Source organism: Temnothorax americanus, unplaced genomic scaffold (assembly GCF_048541705.1).
Source record: "Temnothorax americanus isolate GAGA-0224 unplaced genomic scaffold, ASM4854170v1 Scaffold2, whole genome shotgun sequence".
Taxonomy (NCBI): Eukaryota; Metazoa; Arthropoda; class Insecta; order Hymenoptera; family Formicidae; genus Temnothorax; species Temnothorax americanus.
In genome coordinates this window covers 1774826-1794263 of record NW_027509338.1, presented here as the reverse complement: position 1 = coordinate 1794263, position 19438 = coordinate 1774826, and the positions used below count along the sequence as shown (strand labels likewise).

At 38.6% G+C, this 19438-nt stretch overlaps 2 protein-coding genes across 4 annotated transcripts in view; one reads left to right on the top strand and one right to left on the bottom strand.

The window, feature by feature from the left end:
* The window catches only part of LOC143896910 (uncharacterized), a 254871-nt gene extending 239450 nt beyond the window's left edge, over positions 1 to 15421 (bottom strand). The window contains exon 1 of the mRNA XM_077405074.1: positions 15337 to 15421. Coding sequence (XP_077261200.1) covers positions 15337 to 15421 — 85 coding nt within the window. The remainder of the gene's footprint in view (positions 1 to 15336) is intronic.
* Positions 1 to 19438, top strand: part of LOC143897200 (latrophilin Cirl) — a 470740-nt gene that overhangs the window by 136856 nt on the left and 314446 nt on the right. The gene's annotated exons all lie outside the window — the stretch shown is intronic.

The following is a 19438-nucleotide window of genomic DNA, read 5'->3' as shown; positions in this document are numbered from 1 at the left end:
TTTTTATGTTTGCTTGATATTTCTTGCATTTGCAACTTTATAGTTTTTCTCGTAGGACGTGAACTCAAGTTGTGTATACATATATAAGAAACGATCTATATTACATTAAATAATATAACTTTACAATCTTTTCATTTCATTAAATTTTATATTTTTTATAGAGAATCTATTTTACAAAAAATATATATATATATAATTGAGTTGCAGCGAATCTCTGTAAGATTAAAGTGGCTTTAGCAGAGCAGGTGCATGGCATAAATTAAAATGATGCGAATCATCATTTTAAGGATTCTTTTGCAGCAGTTAGATCCAATCTCCTTTGCCTCTCACTTAAATTGCCCGTTTTTCTGCCACAGATCGGCGCTTTTGAAGCAAATGGCTTAATTAATTAGTCTTCTTATGCGGAAGTCTCGACGGAGCGATCGCAGGGTCGCTAAATTGTCCGGTAAACCGCGGTAAAGCGACGGTACGCGCGTTTCTGCATATCTAATGCAAAACCTTTCGCTGCGACTTTGAGGGGTTAGCTTCGGTCGATTCCCGCGGTGCATGCATGTGCGTGAAGTCGTACGTACCTACATATGTGCGGGCGCACGTATATAGTGCGTACGCAGCGCCTGCATACGCGTGCACCCGCTCTTTCTTCCTCTCTTATCGGCGTACGCGCGTACGTGGGTGGCGTGTTCGCGAAGTTATGGTGTCCGCGCGCTTTTATGGAGCGCCTATAGGCGCGTATAGAAGGCCCCCGCTTGTCGTTTCGCCTGTTGTAACTCGCGTGCGTGTACGTGTACACTTTGTAGCGGCCGCACGTACGCCTGGCGTTCGCCGAGCAAATAACTACACGTGTCCAATTAGAAGCACGAAACTATTCGCGATAGTGCCCCGCGTGACGTGTAATTAACTCGGTGCTGGATGGGCCCCGCAAGATTTCGTGAAGTTTGCGATTATTCGCGAATAGTCCGTTGCGCGAACCCTCCGCCGTTGATACATTGATGTCGATTTTTTTGGGGGGGGGGGAGGAAGGACATGGTCAAAACTGAAATTAAAACATTTTTTCATAAACTTCGCGTGTTACAGAGAGCTACGTCGTGTATGTAATAATTACACTTACGTATACATTGTGTGACACGAAGTTTGTTTGCAATGAATACATTGCGTGAAAAAATGAGAAATAGAATATATAACATATTCGAGTGTCAGAATTAAATTTATATATAAACTCAAATGTATAATATTAAAATATCTGAAACATTATATCGATATGATAAATTGTCACGATAAATTTATATTTCATAACTTTTTTTGTAACTGTATTTTGACACGAAACAATAAGTATAATTCACGGTAGATATATGCGACATTAAAAGAGATGATGTCATTAAGCATCTATATAAACGATGAGATAATCTCTTGCGACACAGAAATCATATATAGAAATCAAAATTAACAATAGACGAGCGACGAGACGAGAGATATTCTTGCCGCAATTTATGGATATTCTTTCCACTGTATGATGAAAGTGGTATCGCGAGTATTCGATCCCCTTCACGATTACATTATCTAGAGCTGTTTTACAGCGAGTACAAGCTCTCGCGCGTGTATCCTTAATCTGTTTGCTCGTGCGCTTATCGGCCCGTCACGGGAGAGGTGACAATAAAATGTTCGCCTAAGCTCACTTGAAAAAAAAAAAAAAAAAAAAAAATAACAAAAAAAGAAAAAAAACCAGATGTTTCGTACGAAAACGCACGCGTCCTTCAGCTCACCACTCTCGCGAGGGGACACAACTCACGTGTTCCGCGCTTTTTCGTAAGCATAATTTGCGCGTAATTATCGCGGCCAGTAATATTCCTACCCGCGATAAACCGTTTACATGATTAATAGAGACCGGTATTTCGCGAGCCTACGGCACTCTCCTCTTCTTCTCTGAGCGCCTCGCTGCCGCATCGCGTATACTGGGTGGCCTGCGAAAATCGTATTGCTTTTTAAATGTGTAATGCGTTACTTAACTTTTATTTTTCTAATAAAATATATCTTATATGACTTAGAATGTTTATTAAATTTCTACGTTGTAGACTAATGTGACAAAATAATTTGCATTATGCGCGGGATTAATTTGACATAATTAAAATTATATTTGTGCATGACAACGAAATCTCATATAAAATGTATTCAGTTATTAGATATTCAAAACTGGATTAGATGGAGTTATCGAAATATTTTTCAAAAATAAATTTAAAATCAACTGCATGTTTTACACGATTAAAGGCAGATTATTTATTAATTTTTAATTTTTAGTATTAAATATACGAACAATAAAATTTCTTTACTGATATAAAGTCTATATCTAGAAATAAATATGGACCAAGTATAAATTATTCATATTTTCAAAACCAGATTTGACAGCTGTACTGCCCGTTTCTAATTTAAATTATTGACATGATTTAAGTCTCTCTAACTTTTATTGAAGTAAAATCGATATTTGACTTGTTTAACGAACTATTGATAAAAGATAGTAATAGCAAATGATCGCAAGACACCCCGTATATACATGCACGCTACGCTCACACGCGTGTTGCTGGACGGGCACGCCCGCGCGCAGGACCGCTCTCGCTCGAGGTATGCTATTATCATAATTGCCACCAATAACGGCTTCGTGATTGGCGCACTTCACGCTTTCCTGGTGCTTCTTTTCGGAAGTTTTGCATCCTTTGGTCAGGTTGCCCCGTCTGCTTCGGCTTTTTGTCTTGTTCTTTTCCCTGTTCTCTCCCCCTCTCTCTTTTCCTCTCTTTTTCTTTTTGCATTTCCAACTACAATCTGTGACTTTGAAATTCCCAAGGGGGGAATATACAGAAAAAGGATAAGACTCAGGGAGAAGCAGAAAGTCTCGAAAATGAATGGTGAGCAATTCACGAGGACGAGGTCGGGCGACATTTCTCGGCCCTCGATGTTGTCGGTCACCTTCTCCTGCATGTCTTTTTTTCTGTTCCATCTGATCGATCGACGAAAAATGTTATTTTGCATGGAAGCGAGAAATCTGAACAAACCCCGAGGATGCCTGCGAAGGAAGGACGATCTGATCGTCTCACGCATGCTGCCGGATTTGCAAAATTTTTGTATATATCAACGATCTTTGTATCGACTCATTTTTTTGTTGTGTGTATCTTGACTCAGGCGCGGCAATATGCTATGAATGAACGATGGGATCAGAGATTAAAGGAAAAAAATTCAATGACAGAAGATTTCATCGTATACGCATAATATCGCCACTCCGTGAAAACGTTTCACGCTTTAAAGTTACGCTACTCGTTGTCAAGACACAAGCGACAAGAAAACTATCGACATGAAAATCGAGTAAAAAATTGCACCTAAATCTGATCACTGCTCTAGAATAACGTTTCTCTATATTACGTTTTTTTAGGGGTGTTTTATAGGATCGAAGAAAAATGGATTGTGACCATCGATAGATTAACGCGATTGATAAACGAGCGAATTCACAGCGGAATATTGGATATAGTGAAGGAGGGTGGGGACTTTGTCAAACTCGCACATGTGCGATAAGCCACGCGCTAATCATGGTGATGTGTCGAGTTGCGCGTCAAAGATTTTAATCCTCGAGCATCGGAGCTAGGAGAAAGAGAGAGAGAAAGAGGGAGAAAGAGATTGACCGATTTGTTACACCTGCCAGTATGAGTATAACATCATAGCAAAGTCGGGATTCCCCGACATATATAGAAGTGCCATGCATTTGTGCACGATGAATGCCATCAAAAGCGATCTGCATCGAACGATAGATCCTCTTCGAATTAAACGCAGCAGAAAAAATTTAGTTTTTGCTAGACGGTATACGAGTGTAATTAAAAGCATGCGTCAAAAAATTCTGGTTGCGAGGATTTCGTGATTCCCTTTATAGAGATTGCTCGTTTGAATTGTTCATCGAGGCGTATGAAGTATTTTACACGTTCATTAATGAAATTTTTATTAGAGTTTGGTTTATGATGTTTTGTGAAGATACTAGCTTTCATAGGAAAAATTTAGTAATAATATACTTTTATTAAAATAAAATTTGACAAAATGTAATTTATTATATTAAGGTTAGAATTAACAAAAATTGTGACGTTATATGTATTCGAATTTTTTTGCAACTAAAATCTTTTTTAAATATATTTGTAAATAATACAAATTATAGTAGAATCCCTTATAAATTCAATTTTGCATTGCGCCGTCATAATTTGCACTCACACCAACCGCACGTATCATTAAGCAGAGAAAAGATTAATTTCACTCTAGTTTGAGAGAAGTTGCGATATTGCGTGCTGCGCGATAACACATGCACCCAGCACCACACTTCATGTCGCGAACGCCACCGCGCCCCGTGGCAAAGTGGCTTTCGACGTGAATGCAGTTGCACCGAGCGAGCGAGCGACACACAACCTTCGGCGTTTTCCGCGCGCACCGACACGCCGACACGCTCTTTCAGGTCGCCGAAAGGCAATATCGACTGGCGAGATACGTCCATACCAGACGTCGTCGCCGTTGAATCTTGCGCCGAACTCGCTGGCTCCATTACCAAAACTGTCAACGCGCGCTTGGCGCCGTTAAGCGCGGACCACGCGAATTTCACCGCACATTGCAAATTTCCCTGCTCGACATCAGCTCGGAGATCGCTATAATCCGCACGGACTAAATCGTAGATGTTTAATACTGTAAACTAGATCGCTAACGTTCCTTGTTTATAGTATGTATAGCCGAAGTCCGCATTTACACGCCTTTCGAGGAAGTCGTTTCAATTCCAGGAGTTGCGCGAAGTGTGGATATATTGTGTTCTCTCTGTGGTTCACGTAATCCAAAATCGTGCTTTGCCCAATCTTTGCGAATGACAGTGGAAATAAATAGTCACGGTAAATGGTATAGCTGTCCAATGATGTGTTGATTAAACAAGAAGGGGGAAGCATAGATAAATTGTGATATTTCAATGCTTTATTAACTCTCTCCGTTTCTCTCTCTCATTGTCTTTATAATCGATTTATCGAACTTATAAAAATGCAACTAAAAATATGACGATTCTTATTAGAGTTTTATTTCCATAACGTGACTCATGAAAGTGTAAAGAGGTAATAAAAGGGTCGTTGCGTATCCGTGGTAGTTGGGGTGATTGCGGGACGTATAGGTTAAGTCCGGAATGGAAAAAAGCGGGCATTTCAACGGATTCCGGAGGGAAGGAAAGCGTGTACGCGTGCTGCGTGATTACGTGCAGTTACAAGCCCCTTAAATCGCGTAAAAGATAAGGCCGGCTTTACATTATATAAGCGTGCGTCCGACAGAAGTGCGCACAATCCCCATAAATAGCCGGCCTCCACCTTTCTCCCGCTTTTCTTCTTTTTCGTCCTTTCACTTGTCGCTCTTGACATGAAAGTCATCAGAAGATTATCGATTTGACGTAATCGCGTAAGTCTAAGTATACACTCGAAGTATCGACGCGTCATGCCACTCCCATAAATAATAAGAAAGAATCATTATTAATTGGTTATAAGTGGACGTTAACTCTGAAAATACGATCGCTTAAACAAAAAAAATTGTGCTTTAGAGGCCTAAATCTCTCCATTCGATCAACGATCTCTTTCTAAAATAAGAACGCATATTAATTCGATTAAAGATTAAATTTCTATTATTAATTAGAAGTGTCGCGTATGTCTTTAATTAACATCGTAATACTCGCAAAATATGATCAACAACGGAAATAGTTAATACCCGCGGAGATGGGTTTTCTCGGTCCAAGGACGACGAGTGTCTAGTCTTAACGAGATATCGCAAAAATCATGTGAAAGAAAATGAATTTTATATCGCGGAAGTATTCTGACAAGATAATCGCACGTGAACGATAAAACGGAATTTATTTCGATTTTAAATTGCCTCGCATATAGATGCTTAATGAGGGAAGAAATAGCCACGATCCATTTGTTTATGACGATAAATTCTCGTTTATCGTCGATCCGTTGCATATAATAGGTTCATTTCATCAGTTACAGCTATGATATGAAAGAAGGGGTTGCGCCGAAAGGAGATATATACCTAATATATGTATAAGGAAATCTTTTTGTCTGCACTCATGGATTTTCATTAATAATTACCTGAATTGTACTACGTATTATAGGTACTTTATCAAGCACTAAATTGATTTTGGAGTTTTTAAATTGATGCAACTCAATTTTAATTCAATATATTGTTAAAAAATTAAAGAATGTATTTTGAAATATATTTATTTTTATTATATATTTAATTTTGAAAATTTAATTTGTTTATAGGAAAATTTTAATTTCATTATTTAAAAATAATGATATGTCTAGATATTTGTACTATACATATATATAAATATATATGTATGTAAATGTGTGTGCGAGTATACAAATATATTTAGAATATTCAATATATGTTGAAAAAATAATTATTATTTTATTATTCTCTACAGATCGACGGCATTCGATTGCAGAATAAATGATAACAAATGTTTCCATATTGGTAGACGGGTTTATTTGCCGCATGACGAAAATTTAATAATCTATAACAAATTAATTATATTCTTAAACAAGCGACCGAATATTATTGCCACCGCTGTTTATTGTTGTTTGTATCATTAAGCCGGCAGTACGTATATATATACGCGAAGCTGCCACGATGAAACCTTCAATTTAACGAATCACTAATAAATTCGCGTATAATTGTGTTGCGAACACGGTCGACAATTACGATATAATTGTTATTTCATTTCCGCGTCCGAATAAACTAATGAAAGATTCAATGCCGTGCTGTGCCCGGCAACGGCCTCGCTCGATATCCGGTTAATAAACTGAATTTTGCTTGAACTTTACAATTTTCAAATTTTATTCGAAATGTCGAGAATCAATACAATTCGTAGGTAAAAGAATTCATGAATGCATAATGATAATTATGGTAGAATTCACTATAATGGATGAAATGTTTATTGTTTAACTACTAACTGTAATGTTAAATGTAACAGTTAACATTATTTTTGTTATACGTTCTCATAGAAACTCTTGAAAAAAAATCTATTAATAAAGAGATCTTTTTATTACGAAAAGTGATATATCTCAAATTGCTATTTTATTTTTATTTCTATTCTTGATATCCTTATGAAATTGTGCCTATATTAAAAAATCCGAATTAATATCAAAATTATATTAGAGAGTACTGTTTCAGAGTGTTGTTCTGGCTGCATTCCGATATTTACTGTTAGCAACTGTCAGTACTGAAAATCTAGTACACGTGACGTAAAATTATCGGAATGCAACCCAAGTCGAAGAATGTAAGTCGATACGTGTAAGTCGACTATATAACTTGCAAATGTTTCATATTTTTTCTATTTATTTATATCATCTCTATTTTTTTTAAACCATGATTTTATAGTATTACACAAAGAGATGACAAAAAATATAGATCTTTTGTTCGTTATATGTAGAGATAAAACATTAGCAACACATTCACATATTTTCGAAAGTATAATATAACAATATTTACGGAAAATAAATTGGTTTACAATGGAAACATAAATTAAGAGTTGACATGAAGATCGTAGCTGCATAATAAAATTGAGGATTACGCATATAATGAAAAAGGTTAACTGAATTCGAAAGGATAGGAAACGACGCTTGAATTAGCTAACAAGGCGTCTTGTCGATATTAAAATGCTCGAGTTACGTTAATTAGTCGAAAACAGCACAGCTCACGAGATTCAACGGACTCCGTTTTATTGCCTGGCATAACGAGCACGGTATTACACACGGTCGTTTCTAAATAAAATTAGTGTTCACCAAGCGCCCTCCGTTCATGCCGGGTTGTGCAATGTGTATTGAGGAGGGTTCAACCCTTTACTTATAAGGATCGCGCGTGTCGCGAATTTGCTACCAACTCTGCGGAGCTCTTTTCTATTGGATCATAATACTAAATGTAAAAAGAAGTAGAAAACGTGACATTTTTAAATGATTATTGCTTCGTATATATTTAACTTATTGTTCCCGCTATATATTGTGACGAGATTATAAAAATATGATTAACAAAGCACTTACTATACTACGCATTGTCTGAGCGGAATATGGTTTTCGTATCGCGGTTTTCCAAATAACAGGCGAGCGGTGGAGAGAAGGGTCTGACGATTTTTCCGATCAACAAAGGTGTTTACACGCCTATAACGATCGTATCTCGCGGAGTGGAAAGGAGGTGCACGGGGTGGCCGCTGCCGGCGGGAACTTTGTTCGTTCCTGTCTTGGGAAATATCGCGGAAGGAACATCTGTGCGCTCGTTTCTTTGCCTCCCCGAGGATCCTACGGCGTAGACGGGCAATAAACCATAAGTCGGTGACGGCTTGAGGAAAACTCGAGAGCTTGTTTCCTGCATTCTCTCTGTTCAAGGCCGAGAGGCGCCCAGTCTGTAAGAGACGTTCCCCCCGCCCTATCGCCATCTGCGCGAAAGCGTCGTGCCCGCACCCCCGCTTTTAATCGTTATTGTCCTAATGTTACTGTTACGACGCACTGCGGCACACGCGGTGGTGCTCGCTGCTTCCTCGGGATCATCCTTGCCGTCCGAGGGATAATCCTGAATTTCGTATTATAGCCGCAATTCACACAATTCGCCGCGTTTCGGATTCGGCGACCCTTGGCATCCCCTTTGCCACCCCTTCGGTGTACTCCTGCTCTGTATTTCCCCACCGAGCCTGCTTCTCCGTCCCTCGTGACGGGTTTACGCCATGGCACTATGTTCACTCGATGTATCTTTAAACCCTTGCAATGACGATTTATGAGATCTTGTAATTACTTGAAAGAGGAATTTATTACTGTGGTAAATTAGAAATTAATTGTGTAACAGTCTATTGTGTAACAGAGAAATTATGATTGACACGAAGCTTATTTCTTTTCTTTTCCCTCTCTCTTTGTCTCTCTTTGTTTCTTGAATGAAAATTGGTTGTATATATATTTCAGATACATATTTTTAATATAAAAGAATCATACAAAATGATATATGCATCTTGCGAATGCGTCAAAATTGTTACAATTCATTGAATTATGTGACGTGAGAATACAGACTTAAATTTTATAGAAATAATATATCATCTCTTCTGAGTTGTATTTTTCGATTTATCTGTAAAATTAAATTGACTAAATTAATGAATTAAATTTATCGAAAGATTATTCAAGAGAGCACTAGAGATTCGATGACAAATGCAAAGATAATTTCGGAGCAATGTTAAAACGAGAGTAATTTAATAATAGAGAAGAGAGAGTTTTTTTAAAAAGACCGATTTATTTTAAAAAATTCCGGAAACACGTATACGTATCGAAAATCATACAAACGCTCAGGATATCAGATATCATATATTTCGATTAACACGATGCTATACGTGCAATGTATGCTCCTATTCCACACATATGCGCTTATACATACACACAAAGGACACGTATCCCAACGTGCGATTGCAAGCGCGATCAGAGATAACGATCCTGAAACGCCAGAGGGTCCTTTGAGAATCACGTGACATCTGCTGAGGGGTGTGGTGTAGAGATGTAATGGTACCATATTATAAGCGTCAAACCGCACGATGCTGTCTCGAAGCGACGGCCATTGTGATTGCGATGAAAGTCGCGCGTGACCGAACAGTTTTGTTTTGGAAAACTCGCTTGTTCTTGTTAGGAAAATTTATCGGTATATTTTTTATCTGTGATTTTAGATTTTGAGTTTTTCTCCCTCGACATATTTTGTACTTAAGACTTTCCTAAAATTTTGACGTCAAATATTTTATTGCCAGTGTTATTTTTTAATATATCATTTGTGTTTAAGTCTATCTTCATACTGGAATATCAGTCTGTCCGTGTTTTTCTTCTTTCTTCTTCTTTCTAATATCTGCTGCCTCCTGGAGCGGCGCGGGGTGACTCTCGGAACTATAATTTGCATAAATTGCACGCAATGGCTTTCCTACGAAGAAAATACGTCGATGATGCTGCGTGCATGTTGCGGTACGCTCTTCGAGAAAATTTACGGCCGCATGATAAGCGACAAATCAACGAATGACAGATTTGTTTACTATCTTGTAATATTGATAGCGAGTATTTTTGCACGATTGAACTTTATGACATTATACCGCATCGTATAAGAGATGACTAAAAACTTGATGCTACACTCTCGGCTCTCAGCACAAAAAAAACTTACAACTTATTTATTTTTTCGAAATTTATACACTTGTAATCGTAATCATTTTTTATTCTCATAAGATCGATTGAAAATTGACAGCTTTCTCGATAGCCGTCTTATTTCGCGTCTCTTTCAATGCATGTAATATAACTTTCTTTTTTTTGTTGTCCCGATTTAATTGCGGTACCGATTTAAATCCGATCAGGATATATCGGGATGATCGTCGTTCTTCCTAGCGATTAACTCGGGACGCTTTTTGTCGCGATGTCGGACCCTGTGCACCATGTAGGGCCTCGCTCGTGCGTGCCTCGATCTTACTTCGAAGCGGGCACGAACGAAGCCCTTCCCCCTCCCCTTTAAACGATGATGATGAGACGCTCTCGCGTCGTCAGGCGGAAATTTAATTCAGTCACAAGTTGTGTTTGTAACAGCAGAATGTAATGCATTGGATCGTAGTTCCTTCGGAAGATATCTTGCCCGTCGTTTCTCAAAGGAACGATATTAATCTTCGTCCTCTGTCGCGAGATGGTCCCGCGGTCTGATTAATGTTGCGAATTAGTATAGAGGGATACGACAATCTTACATTATGTTATAAAAATACAAATGTTCTGACTTCAATTTTGTAATATTCTCAAAAGTGCAACCTATACAATTCTGAATGTATAATGAATATGCATAATGTATTTATCGAGAATATTAATTTTAAGAATTTTAGTTTTGTATATTGTATATTAAGTTTATATAATTATTTATTTATATTATAGTTATATAAATCATATAAGCTGAAAAATAGATAAAAAAAAGAACAATATATTAAACGTCATTATTTTTTAAGCATATATATTCAATTTAAAAATAGACGATTCATGAAATCATCGAAGATTACAACGAGTTTAGTTTGAGTTATTCGCTTAACCTCTTTTGAGAAGCATTATTTATTATTATGCGTATTGGCACAATCGTCTATCATTTCTAATTCGGATTTCTAATGTGTTAACCGCACGAATCGATTTATCCGGCATGCAGCAGAAGAGAAAAAAAGTACGCCGTAAGATCTCTATCGGAACAATGGCGATATAATAACGCGATCGGATATTTATTGTCCAATTGAGCTGGACGATCGCGGTGAGATATACTCGATCGAAGGGGCGCGTACTCGTGCATTCTCGCTGTAGCAAACTTGCAGCCATTTTTAATTCCGTCGTGGTGGAGTTCTTAATTCCCTGCTGCTGCTGTTGCAGCTATTCGCTCGCACATCGCATTTTTCGAATTACGCTCGCGTCGCATATATCTCACCGACGGGATCTGCCCGCCGTTATTATTATGCTCCTTTCTCCGCGGACCCACCCTCCCCTCCCCTCTCTTCTGCTTCTCGTACCCCTTTGGGTTAGGCCGTAAAGCAGAGCCGGTGCGCTCGGAAACCCTTAGCCTTTGTTCGCGCGCGCTAGCAATAAAAAGACGGCCCATTACTATTGTGATCGTTGTTGTTATTACCGTCGTTATTAGTAAGCGAGCGAGCGAGCGAACGCTTGAGAATTTCACGGGTTCTTCCGCAGTAACATCGACTAGCGAGAGTCGATCGGCGCAACGATCGCACTCCGATAGGTATGTTATTTTTTTCCTTTTTCTTATACCTTGACAAGAATAAGGTCGTAGCGAAGCGTTTCACTAATTATCGCGATTTGATGGTCAAGATTTAAAAATTTTACAAGCGCGACTAATTGCCTAAAAGTTGAACGTTCCAAGATTGCTCGCGCATAATTTTATCATTGTTTCTCCTATATAATTTCTCATGGCGGGATCATTGCGCATTTAATGACTAGAAGTTGTTATTTTTATTCAAATTTTATAAAATCTCTGCTATACATATAAAGGAGACTAATTTATGAGGGCGGTAAATTTTCCTTAGCGCGCTAAACAAACGGTTTTATTTTCGCGCAAATTAATTTTACGCGAAAGGTTTATTATTGAAACTGAAGTAGCAATTAACGTCTCTGTGAAAAGCTCTTGGCGAAATAAAATCGTCTGGTTTTTCCAATGATAATATCTATTAATTTTTTACGCGCGAAATAACACCGCGCCGGCTGGGGAATGGCATGCGCGAGAGAAGACAGGATCGGAGGCGCGAATACGCCATTCTTCTTGGTAGCTCCTTCGAGGGACGGTAGTTTCCGCTTTATGCTCGCAATGCCTGCGCGATCGCGAGCTAAACTTGAGCTACGGGACGTGTAATTTCGGCCTTCTACTTGAAACAGGTTTTACGTTCGTCCCTGCAGGGTTACCGTACAGCTCCCAGGGTTGGTACGCACGGCCGAGCGAATTTTCTCCTGCCCGCAAAGTGTAAAACGAGACTAACTTTCCGCCGGTCGGTCGGTCGGTCGGCAAAGTTGCAAGGATATGTCATTTATTAGTGGACATTAATAATTTCCATACTCGCGAGACTCGCCAACGTAATTATATGATGATAGCGCGTGAGTGGTTTACAAAGTTCCTTGTCCGTACACTGGAATTCTATGCATTTTCCTTTTACTTCCTATTTCTCATATGTTCTCTCTCCGTATAGTATTTTCGTAATTAAAACAGCCGTGAAACAAAAATGAAACGTGAAACAACAAATGTTCAGAGAGTTGAACGTTGGGGAATAATACTTAAATACTTCGTGATTAAAAGTTTCTCGAATTTAGCGTTTTCTATATAAATTAACTTACAATTAGGTTAATTTTCGCGAGTTTTCGATTATATATAATTGTTGTGACTGGAATTTGCACAAAATGAATTAATAATCTTATATAATACATATAGATTTTTATTTCGATTCGAATTCACACACTATCTATTTCTCGGCAGATTTTATTTGATCCTTATAAAGAATCAGTGCGTCCGAAATCGCAGCAATTTTAATCACCGACGGTATCTTTACGATAAACTCGGTCTCTGCGAGATACTGGAAGACGAGACTAATGACAGTCGCCGTGTAATAGAGGGTATCGTAAGTTTGCCGAAGTTTGACTTCGGGAAGAAGTTCCGGAAGCAGCGAGAGGATAGTTTAAGCTAACTTGGAGCGCGATGAATCAAGAATGCGTCACGTACAATTCATCGAGGTTCCATCTTGCTTTCCTCTTTGGGGATTTATTTCTCTCCCGGATTCCGTCGTTAATTCTGTACGTCCAGTCTCACGGTTTTTTTCTTAACGCAGTTGAAAAATGCGAGACGCTTTGTTTGAAATCCTAGATCTCTGTTTTACCGATAGAAATTTATTTATAAAACGAAAAGAACGGTGTATAATAGGTATTAATGATTATATTCACGTGAATCATATTCTTTGATATCAATAAACTTACAAGAGATTCTTATAATGTTGTATGTTCGAAAAATGCACATATTTCTTTTACTATATACTACACTTTACTGCAATCGAGAAATAAGCAATAATGCGCTTACTTTATATTTATTGAATAATGTTTGATTCATATTCTTTTCGTTAAGTATTCTCGAGTTAATATTTTAAATCAAGATTTGCTATGCGCGAAATAAATTTCTCTATTGTCTACGCTAGCAGAGAGATAATAATTTTTCATTAAAGCAGCAATATGCAAATTGTTCTAATAGCACGACAAGATTTACAGTGCATGTGTGATTCGCAATATGAGGTTTGAAATCGTGATTTATACGAGTGTCCTTGCAATGTTTATAAAATTATGGTAAATGATTAGCCTCTCGCCGCGCGAGAGCCAACAATAACAAGTGGGGAATATGAATCGGCGGATACTGATCGCGCTCAAAGCCGTGGCACCGCGCTGCTATCTCGGCCGCATCGCAAAAATCGATCTCCCGACTATAGTGAATTTCTCCTTCAGCGAGCGTACACCGGAGATCGCATCGATCGATAACGGCGACGGACAATTAGCTGTTTCTCGATATCGAGCGGGGGCGTAAGAGTGGATCTACGAAGGGCGATCAAGGGGAACGGGGCGACAAGGGGGAGAGGCGCAAGGGAGAAGAAAGAGGACGGAGACGGAGAAAGCGGGCAATGACGTGTTCGGTAATTAGCGTATTATGCATTCGGCCGCGTTTGATTTATCGGGAGCCTCGAAGGGGAACAGGATGTGCCCCCGGGGCGCACCCAGGTCCATCTCACGCAAGTGCCCTGCCCGCCTATCCTTTTCCCTCTCTCTTTTCTCATCTGGGTTTCTTCACCCTCTGGCACGCATTCCTCTTCGCTCCTGTCCTTCCATCTTTTGATCTCACAAGTGAGAGGAAAGGGTCTAGCAGTTTCCTTTCCTCTCTCCTCGCTTTCTAGTTTTTTTTTTGTATTTCCTGCATCTTTTTTTCAAATATTTTCTTTATTTATTTAGTTTTCAATAGAGTTTGCAAGATCAACATCGTTCTTCTACGATTAGCTTTATAAACTCTAATTTTAGAATTATCTGCTTATCACAATTTTGAGAGACATATATTTAATAACATCGTAGAAAGTGGTTCTATGTAAATATTTAAAATATCCAGAAAGAGGGAGAGGGGAGAGAGAGAGAGAGAAAGAGAGAGAGAGAGAGAGAGAGAGAGAATCACGAATTACGAATTACGAAGGTTTTACACATAATTTTCTTCTGAAATAATATCAATTCGAATCGTAAATTGAATTGGAGTTTCACATCTGTGTGCTAATTAATTAATTTTTTCTTTCTCATTTCTATTTCCCTTTCGTTTGTTGTGGATTTTCAACGTAAATCCGTTAGCGTTGGAACTTCTTGCTCTGTATCTATCGTCACATTCTTTCTTTTTGCTGTTATTTCATCTTTTACTCAATTCTTTTACCGTCTGTATATATGTGTATATATACATATATATATTTTTTTTTCGGTCTTTATATTCTCTCTCTCTCTCTGTGCTTCTCTCTTTTCTTTATTCTTTTTTCCATCCTCCGCAACACGACCGCCCATCCTTCTCACTAACGCACGGAATCTCTCTCTCTGCCCCGCCTGTTCATCGCAATACTCCTTTCCTCTTCTATTTAGTCGGGGGGGCTCTCTCCCTACTCTTTTTTCCTTCTCTCTTCGTTCTTACCCATACCTCCCCGCTATTATCCGCTTTCATTGGCCTTCGGTGCCCCGCCGCGGCAATAGCGGAGAGCGGCTCCCTTACCTTCACGTCTGGGGATAAGTACGGGTTTGTACAGGGTATCCCTGAGTTTCAACGACGCGCCGAGTTTTCGATACCGATCCGCCATTGTGCGATCCTTTACGATCGCGATTTATTCGGTGCCAATCCAACTGAGTGCGCCGCATTTCATAAATAGATAAAGTGATTGGTTTTTGACGCAATTTCTATTCGTCCATCTTACATTTGCGGATATTAATTTGTATTTCCGTTATTAAAATATGTCTACGTGAATTTGGATAATGTCCAATTTGGCATTGCGCGTTTTCTTCAAGCAGTTGCAAATGCTCAATACTTGATACATAGTTGAATTTTTACGGAGTGCGTATTCTGTTGAAAGATTCACTTATGCAGGAAAAGATTTATTAATTCTGACGATTTAACATATACAGATTACATAGACATAGATTTAAAACTCATTTTCAATTTAGACGAAAAAGTAATTGATTTTTTCGAGATTGCTTGATTTAGCTTTTACTTTCCACGGATCAATACTAGACATCTCTCTCATCCGTTCTACTTAAATCTTTTTATATATCGAATCTACAGTTTTCGCAAACCTAAAGATATAGACTTCAAGACAAACGGCTCCCACAAATCTCAGATTTATTAGATCCAAGCCATTCTGCAAGCCATACATTTTCCAGGATCTACATTTCATACATTCACGCTCGGTGTATGACGGATTCTAGATTTTTTTCATCGATCGTACGTTTTTTTTCCGAAATTTAATTTACGATTCTTCTTCAGCGCATAAGGGTATATCGCATGCACGCATTTGCTCGACCACTTAGGTACAATCCAATAGGTACAATCGCAGTTCAGAGATAAAATAGATCACTCTCGATATAGTTGCTTGCGTCAAATATTCTACAGGCAGTTTATTTAGGCACCGAACATGGCCAATCGTATACACAGCAAACCGGTCATCGTCTCTGCATCGCCCGCGCGTGATGGCGATTTAGCCGTTCAGAAAATATTTTTCTGGCGAGTCGATGAAACCTTTTTCGAGCGAGGAAAAACACTTTGCTGGCTGTGAGCCAAACGGTATATGTGGTCGGATGCACCGCGCGCGAACTCAAAGAGGGCGGGCGGGCTCGAGTTCGCGAAGAATCGCGGGGAGTTTCGAGAACTCAAAAGTTGACGGAGAAAACGAAGGCGCGAAAGTCGATGCCGACCGGCTCGTCTCGCGTACAATCACAATCGCAATCGTCCATTTCGAGACGAACGCTTTTTGGAAGAGCGAATCGAGAAACGCTACTGCCGTCCTCGCTTGGCAGAAAACTTTCTTGAGCGAGGGTGATGGCAAACAAACTCTCGGACGCTTTTCGTCCTCAAAACAAACTGGATGCTTCTCGGCGGAATACGTAACGCAAGTCACAGCGGAATTTTTCACCGAAATGTTCTCGTTGAAAAACTCAAGATATATACATTATACCGTATATTTTTAAATATTGTAAAACAATAAAAGTGAATATATATTTCTTATTATAGAACTAATTTCTTAGAACTAATGATATACGAGCGGGAAGGGAAGGTGATTGATTCTACGTAAAAAAAGTTGAAAATATAGAACAGAACTTTGCGACATTTTATCGCGATTGGACAATTTACTAGTAATTAGAAGAGAATAGCCTATGCGGAAAAAGTGCGCTAGGTATAACCGTGCAAGATGGCTATATCTCGGTACGAATAATCCTGCGTTCCCTCACGCATTTTTTTTTACGGAACAAAAATCTGAGACTCTTATAGGACATCCCTCGCGGAACAAGAGTATATATCGCGATGAATAACGCGATAAAAATAGAGGACGTCGGGATATTTTACCCCTTTCCTGGTGTCGCGGTAGGATGATTTTTATGCAAACGATCGCCGACGTACCACGTCAGCGTTCTCGGATATGCCTACGCGCTGCACTATTCCGTACCGGACAGGCCGTTGCGGAATTTCAACCCTTTACGACCCTTTACCTCGAGACATGCTGAACATAACTGTCTTGACATAGCGTAGGAAGTGCTATATATATCTTTCCGGAAAAGCATCATGCATGATTTATTTCTGCGAGCCATTTAATCTTTAATACCATAATTTTTCTAGAATATGAAAACATTTTTGCGAAGGATTAATAATGACCAGAAATATCAAAAAATATTTTATTTCTATTTATCATTTCTTAATGTAATTCCTCTGAGATGCACCGTTTAAAAATCATAGATATATTATAAATTAGGACAGGTTTGTGTATACGTTGAAAATATAAATTGCTTTACCGGACAATTCATCATGTTAAAGACACTCTTTCCATCGGATAAAAGTACGCACGCGCTATAAGTGAAAACAGTTAGACCCGAGAAAATGAAAGGGTGCAGGAGCACAGTAGGTCGAGATAGAGGCTGATGCATCACGCTATATATATGAGCATAAAAACAATTTCATTAAGATCGCGATAAAACAGCGGCCGTAAAGCGCAAGATAGTCTGATATCTGTGTCGCGCCAGCACCGGGATATAAACTGCGGAACTCGCGAAATCACTTCGAGGGATCTTTAGTAGTTGGATCAGACAGGGAGTGACAGGGTTGCGAAGATCGACGTTTCCCCTGCATTCTCCCCGGAGAGCTATTATTGATATAATCACGCCCCGTCGTGCGTGCCACCCTCGTGTGGCGACGAAGTCATCCACCTTAGACTCTATTATTGTTCCTATATACATCATGCTTTCCTATACACGACTGGGGTCCTACTCGACACTTGCAGATTATAAAAATCAATCGCGGAATCCGTCGCATGTCGGGGTTTTACAACGAATCGACTAACGAAGCGTCTCCGTTCGAATTGGTGTTCACGTAATCTCGTAAAGTGCGTTCACGAAGTATGACGGGTCTTTGAGGAAGGCAGGTTGCTCCTATTGTAGATATAATCGGTCCGTACGTGCGTGTCAGATATTATGTTGATTCGTCTTGGTCCCTCACCTCATTTATCCATTATTAGTGCCGCGTATGATATCCACACGTTTTAATTCGCGAAGATTTAGTCGTGCGCTATTATATCTCAGTGTCTTTGTATGTAGTGTCATTGTAGGAGTATAATATACGATTTTCAAATCGACAATATGTAGAATTTAATCTAGACATAAAACATTTAATTTAATTTTGTTTTATCGATAAATTATTTTTTATTATTACTTTATAATTCAAATAATTTTGAAAATATGCATTGCGAGAACGCTATAATAACTTTATACAAGTTAATTAAATAATTATATAAAAAATTTATATATTACAATTAATTCGTTATTACGAAGAAAAACAAGAATATATTTCGTTTTGTTGCGATGCAGAAAGTCACGATAAGTAGATCCGGTGTTCGGAGCATCTGCTTTTTACTGTGATGCCGTTATCCGTGTTTTCTGTGCAACGCCATTAAATCGCAGAACGTGCATCGTTGCACTTTGGTTTCGCACGACGCTGCAAAATTATTCAATTGCCGCACGAGTTATATATTTCGAAGAAAACGTTTGCCATAAAGAAGAAACGAACGGAAAGAAGCAAAAATCGCTTTTGCGCGGTGTTACCGTTACTTTAATGGATCACATGGGTCGCTGGAATGGCGCTTCATTATTTTCTTCCGCTCGATGAAAGTATATTCCTTGATGAGCGTCCTAATAATTTTTTACATGAATCAGTACTTTGACCTAATAGGTTTGTAGCTACAAAATTTCTAGGTGCGTTTGTTCATGTATAAGTTTGTGTATAGATGTTTCATGAATTATAATTGTTAGTAGCGAAATATTATTTTACTGAAGTTAGAAAAGAACTAACGTTATTAATTAGGTGCGGATTTAAACTTTGAAATGGTGATGAGATGAAAAAAGTAGTTGCAAGGTTGAGAGAACTATTGTTAAAGTTATATTTGCTTCTTATTTCCTAATAATTGATAATAAAAACTAAATTAATGGAGCGTTAAGAACATTACGATATGCATTTCAAGCATATTTCTATTAATATTTTCTTCTTTGTTATTCTATGTCTGTTTTTTTATATCTTTCTGAAGAAATAAGTATATTGTTTTTATTGATCACAATATTCC